Below are 11,983 nucleotides of genomic sequence, written 5' to 3' on the forward strand. Positions count from 1 at the left end.
TAATTTTTAAAAATTGGCTCCAGTGATTGTGGGGGCTGGCAAGTCTGAAATCTACAGAACAGGCCAATAAGCTGGAAATTCAGCCTGAAGTGGCAGCCTCGAGTCCAAATTCTATAGCACAGAGGCTAGAAACTCAGGCCAGTCTTCTATGCACAGCCTATAAAATTCCTTCTTCTTTAAGAAACATAGTCTGCTTTTAAGGCCTTCAACTAATTGGATGAGGCCCATCCACATTATGGAAGGTAATTACCTTTGCTCAAAATGCATTATCACAGCAACATCAAGATTGATATTTGAAAACCAGTGGGACACCATAGCTTAGCCGAATGGAAACATTAAAATTAACCATTATGGTTAGTTATTAAGACATTAAAAGATATGAACAAATCAGGTATTACTAGGTATAACATAGGATTAGCAAACTCTTCTTTCATCAGAAAAATATAATTATTTGCTACTCTACTATTTACTCTTGGTTGATTTATTATTTCTTCATTTGTTTCAATAATATTAATGATAAGGAACTTGTGGGAATTTTAATATCTTTGAGTCATCCTGAGTTAAGTCATATTTAAAGTCACAACCTTTAAAATTTCGACAGCACTTAAAGGAAAACAAAAATAAGATTTTCTCAACACAAGTGTTTTGAAAAGGTTAAGAGATCTGGGGGAAGACATTAGTCTTATTCATATACATAAGTAAGAGTGTTTAAAAATATTCACAAGCCAGTACTATTAAATATAAACCAAATCTGTATCAACTCTATACCTCAGCATAAAAATCAGATTCTCCATATTTGTTTACCAAAATGTACAAATTGATTTCCTATAATATTTATTATAATATTTTAAGAACTCTTGACTTTGAAACTTGAGACTGAATGTTTGTTATAAGAAGCCACATTTGTTAAGATGTATTTATTCACTTAGAGTTATACATTATGTTTGCCATTTGCTGTAGAATGTAAATTTTCACTCACTGTACTTGTAATTATAAATATCTTAACTATGACATCACTGAATTAGTCATCACTCACATACGCAGTGTGAAAGCCCTGGAAAGTTTTTTGGAACTAGAAACATACCCAAAAACATTTCTAATTCTTTAAAAAAAAATGCATGTTAAATAGATTAGAGAGTCTAATATTTAATTTTTTAACACAATGCATAATCTCAATGTTCTCAATAAAATGATAATAGTGGACAATATTTAATAAACATTTTATATGGGCCAGGGATTGTTTTAAGCATTATAAAATGGTACTTAGGTTATTCTATTTAACCCACAGTAGTTCTACCATAATTTCTATCTTCTTACAGATGAGTTGCAATGCCACAGATATATACAGTCATATTTTATCTGAGTTTACACTCTTAACTGTACTGTCTCAGTAACAAGGAAGATGGATAACAATCACTGGGAGGATAGAGAGCAAAAGATTTGAGGTGGGGTAAGGAATAAAGAAATAACAGGAGAACAAAATGAGAAATGTTGTAATAATTAGGGTTTGAGTGTGCTCAGTTTTGGGCACCAGTTATTCAATTCTGTTGAAAATAAATTTTAATTAGGCTGTTGTCTATGCATGATTAACCTAAACCAGAAAAATCAATATCTAAGATATACTACAACTTCATGCCACCACCCTAGGCTTCAGTGATACCAAAAATGTTCTATATCCTCTCAAAGAAAGAACAAAATTTTCCATCCTGATTCTCTAACTTTTTACAAATACTTGGATCTTTCCTGAATATCTCCCTTTTCATTTGACTTAACTGTACTCCAAACAGCTGAACTTTAGATCCACCTCAAATAAGGGTTCCTATGAAGTTGTTTTAGCTTTTCTCTGACAAGTTCCCCTTAGTTGATATATATCCATCAACTTCACAATTTTCTGTGAGTCAATCCTGAAAAATAGTTCATTTTAACTTCTAATTTACATACCATGAATTATGAGAATGGAAATCCATAAAAAGACAAAATCAGGACTACTAACAATCAAAAGCAAGCTCAAATAAAACAAAGCCAAGACACAAATTCTAAGAAGTTGAGAGAGCTTTCCTGCATAAAGAGGTTTCCTGGATAAAGGGAGATCAAAACAAAGGGATATGGAATAACATAGAAGTTAGATGGAAAGACAAGAAAGTAGAAGGATCAATATGTAACACCAAAAACAAAAACATCATTATGCCAGGAATGTAACATATACAAAGTAACTTAGCCTCCTAAGAAATATATGTCATTATCATTTCCATTTTCCAGATGTAGAGGAGAGGTAAACAGAATTTAGTAATTTATGTAAGGTAATTTCTTATAAGAAATGGAATTAAGATTCAAGTTCAGGTTTGTCTCACTCCAAATTCTTTTCATTCATTTATTCATTCATCCATTCACTCAATTCATTTCATTTATTCTCAAGTATGAGTTCCTTGCACATAATAGGTATTTTTGAACAGATGAGTTGATTATATATATATATATATATATATATATATATATATATATATATATATATAAAGTCTATGAGATCACGGTACTCTGAGTTATTAGTACCAACACCATTTCCAAATTCTTCCAAACTCCTATTCTATTAGGATCATGAAATATATTTCTGGATGACAAGGGCTATATTTTCTGAGATTAGGTTAAATTGGGATTCTACTTCTTTGAGATAACATTTAGGTCTCCAATGGAATAGCTAACATGAAAGAAATATCTTTTCTCAGCACACTCCTTAAGTTATACACTTCACTCTATCTCACAAGAGATGGAAGAAACTAATCATTGTTTGGGCTTTTCAAGAAATATCTTGTTTAGAACTCCAATTTGGATAAAGACCAAGAGAAGAAAAAAGAAAAAAAAAGAGAGATGATTAAGAGTTTACCTATAGCAGTAATTTCAATTCCAGGGGCACCTGGCTTGCATATATTCTCCAGAAAATCTGTACCTTGCAGTTAAATGGTGTTTCTTAGGGAAAACAGGACTGATGCATTTTTATGCCAAAAAAAAAAAAACTGACTAAAGGCACACAGAACACACTGAAATCAGTAAGTAGAAATATGAACTTGATTTCTATGTTAAGTTAAGCAAATTATTGTAAAATAAGCTGGCATGTTTTTATTCCCTTGAGACACACTTGAAAGATGATCTAGAAAGTAGGGAACATAAAATATACTGTAAAAAAGGGAGAGAAAGGGGTGGAGGAAAAGAGAGAGGGAGAGAGAATTTTAGACACAGCAACTTGCATATTTCTAGTTGTTGCATAGGTGACTGGAGGATTCAAAAGATACAGTTAGTGCTAGAAGATGGCTTTCGAAGGTCTCGTTTCTTGGAATTTGATAGGCAACTCCTGAGTTAGCAGATCTAGAAATTCCTTAGTAATAACGATTTAATAATTAGATTTTTGAGGTCCTAGAAATGCAACATGGTGATCTGTAGATCTCTGAACACAAATTGGGAATAGAGTGACTGATCTCTCCTGGAGAAATCACTAGAATTGTTAAAGAAACCAAATCCATCACCAGGGGTGGAGGAGGCCCCAGGTCCACAGCCCAGAGACTGGAAACCACAGAATCCATTGCCCCAGGCTAACAGTCCTACCCTCTGGATAGACTGGTGAGGAAGAGAAAGAGTATGGCTGGAAGGTTCCCTGGTGGGTAGCAGAAACTTGGTAGACACTAGGCAAAGAGAGTCACTGCGGTAACTCAATTCCTGGGGTGGGGGGACTTTCTTTTTATAGATTGGTGATACGTTAATTTGCTAGGGCTGCCATGACAAAGTACCATAGATTGAATGGCTTAAACAATAAAAATGCATTGTCTCATGGCTCTGGAAGCTGGAAGTCCCAGGTCAATGTTCTGGCAGTGTTGGTTCCTCTTGAGGGCTGTGAAGGAAGGATCTGTTCTAGGCTGCTCCCCTTGGCTTGTAGACAGCCATCTTTTTCTATATCTCCTTCCCTCTCTGGGTGTCTGCCTCTATGTCCAAATTTCCCCTTTTTTATGACACCAGTTACGTTGGATTAGAGCATGTCATAATGATCTCACTGTAAGTTGATACCATTGTAATGACCTTATCTCCCAATAAGGTCATATTCTAAGGTATTGGAGTTTAGGACTTCAACATATGAATTTTGAGGGACACAGTTCAACTCCTAACAGGAGACACATAGTTATGAAAAGTAGAAAAAGAGACACTTTAGAATGTTGATTAGATGTGGTTTCCCAACTTCAGTTTTCCTTGGGTATAATGAGGAATTAGACTCAATTTTCTCTTAAAGGACTTTATAAACCTTTACCACAGGGTATGTTTTATATATACATATATATATATATATATATATATATATATATATATATATATATATATATATATATATATATATATATAAAACAGGATGAGTAGAATCCTCTGGACTCATCCTGGTAGACTCCTCTGGTGTTTCACTAATCAGCTCTCTAATTAAAATGAAATTGGTTTGCCCCTGCACAGACAAGGCTGAATATGTTTTATTCATTTACTTAAGAGACACAGATTATTCCTTTCTCATTTATAGGATGAAGGTGGCTATTGTCACGGCTAATAATCCAGAAATCACCATGCAACACAGCTGGGGCCCCTGCCACCTCCTACTCTCTGCCATCTCACATTAACGAGATACCTTGCTCTTTTATTTCTGTTCCCTAAGAAACCAGGCAGCCACATCTCAGTTCATGAAGCAATAATCACATCTTTTCAATTGTCAACAGGTAAAAATAATAAAGTATATACTAAAAATGTCTTTACTCCTCTTTGTCATAAATATTACTGAAAGTCCATTATAAGCCAGAGAAAGAGGAAAGGATAGCACCTCTGTCATCTAGGTCCCTTCAGTTTCATAGGTCAAGAAGAGATGTACAAAGCTGGGGCTGCCTAAAGCATTCTGCAGCAACAGCAGACTAAGGGCTATGGAGGCCAGATATGTATACTTGTGAACAAAGTGTTATCATGGCCACAGCTGCAAATCATCTTGGAATTGCTTGCCTTTGGGACTATTCTATTAAAAAGGCATTATGACACTGAAATTTCAAAATTTAAAATGGGAGCTGGAAACTTTATTCAATAATTTCTAATTTAAAATACCAATAAAACCAACTAAATTTAGAGTGCTTGAAGAGAAATGTAGAGAAACACTTAACTACTCTTGAAAATAAGCAAAGAAGAGAATCAAATCAATCAATGAGACAAATAGAAAGGCTCCCTTTCTTTGAGAGTATTATCAGCTTAGAAAGCTAAACCAAGATGAATGGCACATGAAATAAATGTAAAGAAGGGGGAAAGGAGAGAAAGAAAAAGGATGAGAGAAGAAACACAGCATGATAGTACAATATTATAAGTCATTAAGTGAGGAGGTCATTTATCACTGGTTTTGAAATGCTGATTTAGTCCCATAATGGTTTAAAATGGTGCTTTCTACATGGTGTTGCAGTTGCTGTCTTCTTATTTTTACACAAGTGTATTTTTTGAAATCCCAAGTGTCTCATTTAATTATGAACGTTTTGCTCTTTTACCAAACAATGACTCGAACAATAAAAATGTACTTAAAATATTTGCTATAGTGATTCTCCAATTTGATACCCCAGAGTCACTTGGGAATGTGTTTGTTTACTTGAGCAAAGATTTATATATATTTCTTACTAATTGCCAGGCAGTACTCTGAGTATTTTATAGACATTACCTCATTAATTCCCATAATAACCCAATGAGAGAGGTACTATTATCCCATGTCACATATGAGAAAAAGGGGGCGGGAAAAGTTCAATCAATAGTACAAGACCACAGTGCTGGAAAAGGCAGTGTCCGGCTTTGCCTCCCAGGAGTTCTGAAAGCAGAGACCATGTTTTTAGCCTCTATGTTATATTGTCCCTCAGTTTTGATGGCATACCCCCTCTGGAGCTACTCACTGGGTCAGTGGGATTCTGACATCCGGGTTTCAAAAGGCATTCCTTACACTCACCAGTGTTTAAACTCCTGAGTGATCAAACATACTCTGTTCCACAGTGCCCTCAGATTTCCTTATTTGTTTGTTTTAAATTCCAGGGCTTTAAAAATAAATCAAATCCTGGGGTTAGGATAAGTCAAAAAGTCAATATCATTTCCCTAGGAATGAACCGGCTAGCCTGTGTTGTATAGCTCTTTAACCCACTCTCATCTGAAACCTGGTTTACTCTGCACGGCACAGGATTTGCAAGAGAATTTACTGCCTGGGCACCCGCGATGTTGCCAGGACCAAGTTTTCACATCATAGAGCGTTTCCCTGTTGCTGGAGCTCTCTCCAGTTGCCTCCTACAAACTCTGGGGTACCATGGCCTCCACTGTGTGTGTGCCTCCTGTCATCCACCCTTCGCAGTGCTCAGCCAAAGGAGCACCTCTAGCCAAGGTCCACTCCAGAGAAAATCGGGCTCTAGTCCTGCCTAGGGCTCCTGCCTACTTCCAGGGATGAACAAGCTGAGAATACATACAAAGAAACCTCACACATCCTCTACTCTTAGGCCTCTGAAAATCCAGAGCGCCTTGGAACAGCCTCTTCCTTCTCAGCTTCCTTTTTCCTGCTCTGTTCTCCACACCATCCCTGCCCATGCTTTCTCCCCAATCCCGCTTTGGAGATAAAGGGAGTTTGTGAACAGAAAGTCCTCCCAATCCTGCGCTACTTCCTACAGGTTAGATGAATAAATGCGGAGGAAATGTGGAGTTGCCTTCTACGTGCCACCTATGCTTTCAGTCAGCAAAGGCTTTGGAAACAAGGAAATGAGGCAGGGGATGGTGAAGCCCCAGGAGCAGGAAGAGGCCAGGCAACCTCAGAGTGGCAGGTGAGGAAAGGTGTTCATACACACAGATGTCTGCTCACATGGGGTCTTTCCTCTTATCTTACTATTTTCTACTAGGTCACCAGCTGGGAAAATTTAAGCCCATGGGTCTTATCTCACTCATGATTTCAGAGCAAAAAAGCATCCAAATCTGGTAATATAGTCAACCTTTACTCAGCTACCCAACCACAGGAAGGACAAACAAATAGTTAATATTTACATAACCTTGTTACAGGCCTTATCTCATTGAAGACACCTACAATCTAACTTCCCTTTTCATTTAATCAACATGCATGTATGGAGTGCCTACTGTATGCCACAGGCCATTTCAGTTCCACTCATATATTCAACATGCCATTCATCTGATTTCTAACTCAAAAGCTTTTTTTTTTTTAATTCTGCCTCCTAATTTTAGCTATCAGAAGCTATCAACATTGCTCTTCTTCTCTCCTGAATTCATAGTGAGTCATTACTAGTCATCAGGAGGCCATCTGCACAGTGTCACTGTGGAGTATCACAGGGTAGTGTCATGCAGCCTTTGTTCAAACCCTAAGATGCTGCAAAATTCGTCTTCAGCATTCTCAAGCAACAGCGTTCTAACAGCTATCATGTCTGTGTGATGGCGTGAAGAGAGGGTGAAGCGTATCATTAGCAAGAACTGCCCATTACAACAGAATTATGATGTTACAAACAGAAAACAGGTTTCCTTTTCTCTCTTCTTAATGTTGTACTTTATATTCTTGGAAATATACTCGCTGTACAGAAGAGATTACAATTGTCAGGAATGGTTTCATGGGGCACTGAGCATCTCCGGTGAGCGCCTGGCTAGGTTAACCCTTTAATTTAAGGGAGTGATTTCCAACAATGAGGATTCATCAGAACGGCATGTGGACCAGTGGCCTGAGGATGAGTTCAATCATCTGGGTTTTCATAAATCATTTATTTCTTTTCTAGTTGGTTTGTATGTTCTAAAATGACCCATTCTTAATTCTGTTGCCTAGTCAGAACTAAGATACCACTGACTTAAGCCTTTTCCTCCCACATAAAAACCAACTCAAATTTTGTTGGCGTATAAAACAATTTAAGTCAGAGGTTCATAAACCTAAGTGAGGTAGTCTAGTTGACTTACAATTTGTTTCATGATTAATGTTTTATATCATAATCCATCAGCACAGTTAGTTACCTGGCCTTTTTAAATTAAACATAGAAGAATATCCTTCAAGGGCACAAGGGAGCTTGTTTTCACATTGTCTTAAAACCCAAAGACTCTCCGTTTATCTTTCATTCTCCCATTTATGAAAGAGACATTAACTAACACAACAAAATAATACTGCAGGCTTGATAACTAATGGCAACTGAAATTTGGCCTCAGAGCTGGGGACAAAGGAAGGGCGGTGGCTGGAACTGTGGAGAATTGCAGGGAGCACGCCTCACAGGGATGGAAGGGCTTACACTGCATTCAACTCTGAGCAAGGGAGCCCCTTGTCACCAGATTTTCAGAATTTTTAAAAGAAGTCCAAAACCACACTTTATGTGAATCCTTTTGATTTTTTAATATTGGCAACTAATTTGGAGTTTAATAAAAAGCCCATGGGGGCCTACACTTGTGTGATAAACAAACCCACGTGGGTTAGATTTAGATAGAGAACTTGAGTTTGTGGTCTATTATTTAAGCGGATGTCGTTTACCACCACATGGATATGAGGAGGGTAAAAGATGACAGGGAAGAGCAGAGCACCATTGCATGCCTGGGAGAGCAGCTGGAAGGAGGGGTCGCTATATGCAAATTTTGCTGACTCTGTTATTTTGATGAGCCTTGGACCTACATCCAGGGAGCAAAATGTCACTCTTACTTGTGATAAGACAACCATTTTCAAGGAATTCTTTGGAAAACAGAGATTTGAGTAAGGCCTGGTCTTCACACCATTGCATGGACAAGAGCTTTTATCCTTGTGACAAGGAGCCCATAGGAAAAAATTTAGAAATTTAAAAGTTCATAAGATAAACATTTTAAAAGTAGCTGTTTGATGTGAGTACAGCTATTTCATCATTACTTTGGCTTGCAAAAGTCATCTATGGTGCTTCCTTTCTTTAAAATTGCAACTAAAGATAATTTCATATTGAAGAAGTGTTGATAATTTAAACATACGAGGCCTGACAATTGAGTTTGTGAACTTACTGCTACGATGTTGCTAACCTGATTTGGTATCAGAGGGATTATTCATGATGACTTTGTACTAACTGGACAAACAGTTAACCAAGTTTACTATTTGGAAGTGCTGAAAAGGCTGCGTGAAAAAGTTAGACGACCTGAACTTTTTGCCAACAATTCATGGCTCTTGCATCACGACAATGCACCAGCTCACATGGCACTGTCTGTGAGGGAGTTTTTAGCCAGTAAACAAATAACTGTATTGGAACACCCTCCCTGTTCACCTGATCTGGCCCCCAATGGCTTCATTCTTTACCTGAAGATAAAGGAAATATTGGAAGGAAGACATTTTGATGACATTCAGATCATCAGGGGTACTATGATGACAGTTCTGATGGCCATTCCAGAAAAAGAGTTCCCAAATTGCTTTGAAGGGTGGACTAGGCGCTGGCGTCAGTGCATAGCTTCCCAAGGGGAGTACTTTGAAGGTGACTGTAGTGATATTCAGCAATGAGGTATGTAGCACTTTTTCTAGGGTTAGTGCATGAACCTAATTGTCATACCTCATATATAGTATAATTTTATTGTATTTTTTATTAGAGTTGCCACTCAGTGTAATAAGCCAGAACATTATACTTCCTGAATCTCTGATATCACATATTTGACTTTTAGTGTATATTACATCAGTGTATCTGTCCTAAAATTGTTGGGAAACAGAATGACGTATTCAAATAATATGATAAGTGTGTCAGACATCTTCTTATTTAATTTTAAATTTGGAGTGAGAGAGGACAAAAGGGTTGTACTGGGGCTGTCAGTGGATCCAGAGAGGGGCCTATACCACCTCTAGCATCCAGAATCAACATCAGAACTTCAGGGAGATTTGACCTCAAGAAAGATTTGAACCAAAACTCTGCTCTCCTACCTGCTAGGAGGCCGCTAAAACTCAGGGTCCATAGCCATTTGTAGCTGACCCTCACACAAGTTCCCAGCCTCCACGACCAGCAGACTGGGATGAGGAGATAAATCAGGGACCCCTGGCTGAGATACACGTAATCCCAGGCTTGAAGCACTGACTGAGAAGAGAGGGCAGAGGATTTTACAGATATGGCATTACTAATCACAAATGATGATGTTGAAGGAAACTTTTCCATGTCACCAGAAATAATGTAAATATTTTTATATACAATTCTAGAGGAAAAACTGAATTATATTTCTTTCTACAGAAAATCATGTTAACAAAATCATTGTCATATGTAGAAGTAATCAAAGACTATGCATCAAAAAATATAGGGGACAGTTATAGATGATGCTAATGATTATGAGGATAGCATATTATTGTTTTGATTTTTTTTTCTATGTGGTTTTTGCCAACTTGTAACTTTTTATTTGTTAATGTTATTTTTATTCTGAGTCAGCATCCATGTTTATATCTAGTATTATATTCATAATGTTATATTCTTTTACTTAAAAAGGACCCCCGAAATTCTAAACTTCAAGATTCACAAAACCTGAATCCACTTCTAGTTAGAAAGCTAGTACAGAATAAAGTACCACAAGTAGGGAGATAAATACAGAATCTGTCATGACCTCGGAAATGCTCAAAAGACATTCAAAAACTTGAGGTGGGGCTTTACAGATGTTGTGGGAGGGTAGACTGGAGGACATTTTACAAATATAAATCCATCATACAAAAGCCATTAATTAAGTTCATTTTGAAACTGTTTAGAGTGGAATGTATTAAGAAGTAGAGCATCTGTAGGCTGTCCAGTGGGGTAGAAGAAAACCCTGGTAGTCTTGTCCCTCGCTCTAACACTGTCCCCTGCTTCTTCACATCATCTCAATAGTGTTTCCCACTTTGTCTTTCTTCACAGGTGTCCATATTGGTCTCTTCTTGCTTTAGATTTCATTTCATTATTCTAAACACCAAATTTTAAAAAGAATTGTTCAGGATTATGTTCATTCCTAGTCATCCTTCTCAACCCCTTCGGCTTACATTTAAGCATTTTCTCTAGACTGGATGTAGTAAGTGTTGCTAATAGCAAGTAATAGATGGAAAATTATATTAGGCAGTGTGAATCATTGGTTTAATGTAAGGGCAATCTTTAGAAGGTTCCTCATCAATTGCAGATTTCTGCCTCTTGGCCAGTAACACAAAACGGAGATGAGTGCATTGCAAGCCCCACCCTAGAAACAAAGTCTTCCCCAGACAAAACAAGAGCAGATGTACAAGTACTCATGGACAAATGAAATAAGGACTTTCCCAGGCATGATGGAGTAGGCATTTCTTACATGCTGTTACGGCATTTGTAACAGATGCAATTCATTGACATAATGCTATAAAAACAAAATGAGTTCACTCATAAATATAAGATTAAGAGAGTTAGTCAACTGCAATTACAAAGAGGGATACTGAGTTACGTGTATTCAAATGAGGAACTTCAAATATGGAAAGGATGATACTGTAAAGTGCCACACCCATTGCTGGGAGTATATAAACGCCACAGCCCAGGAGTGACATTCAAACTCAGAATCTTCTCTCTGTAGCTCAGCTGAATCCACATCTCCCATCAACATGTCCTACAACTGCTGCTCTGGAAACTTCTCCTCCCGCTCCCTTGGGGGCTCCCTGTGCTACCCAGGCTCCTCCTGTGGCTCTTCCTACCCCAGCAACCTGGTCTACACCACTGGCCACTGCTCCCCCAGCACCTGCCAGCTGGGCTCCTCTCTCTACAGTGGCTGTCAGGACACCTGCTGTGAGCCCATCAGCTGCCGGACGCCCTGTGTGGTGTCCAGCCCCTGCCAGACGCCCTGCTACCGCCCGAGGACCTCCACGCTCTGCAGTCCCTGCCCGTCATCTTTCTCTGGGTCTCTGGGCTGTGGGTCCAGCAGCAGCTGCTCCCTGGGCTATGGATCCAAAAGCTGCTACTCCCAGGGCTGTGGTTCCAGTGGGTTCAGGCCCCTGCGTTATGGAGTCTGTGGCTTCCCTTCC

The 11,983-nt window shown here is 38.2% G+C and overlaps 2 protein-coding genes across 2 annotated transcripts in view; both read left to right on the top strand.

Annotated features, from left to right (window-relative positions):
* Window positions 1-11,983, top strand: part of LOC109389432 (keratin-associated protein 13-1-like) — a 134,140-nt gene that overhangs the window by 109,010 nt on the left and 13,147 nt on the right. The gene's annotated exons all lie outside the window — the stretch shown is intronic.
* Window positions 11,516-11,983, top strand: part of LOC109389426 (keratin-associated protein 13-1-like) — an 897-nt gene continuing 429 nt past the window's right edge. The window contains exon 1 of the mRNA XM_019654935.1: window positions 11,516-11,982. Coding sequence (XP_019510480.1) covers window positions 11,567-11,982 — 416 coding nt within the window. The 5' untranslated portion in view covers window positions 11,516-11,566. The remainder of the gene's footprint in view (window position 11,983) is intronic.

This window comes from Hipposideros armiger, unplaced genomic scaffold (assembly GCF_001890085.2).
Source record: "Hipposideros armiger isolate ML-2016 unplaced genomic scaffold, ASM189008v1 scaffold_233, whole genome shotgun sequence".
Taxonomy (NCBI): domain Eukaryota; kingdom Metazoa; phylum Chordata; class Mammalia; order Chiroptera; family Hipposideridae; genus Hipposideros; species Hipposideros armiger.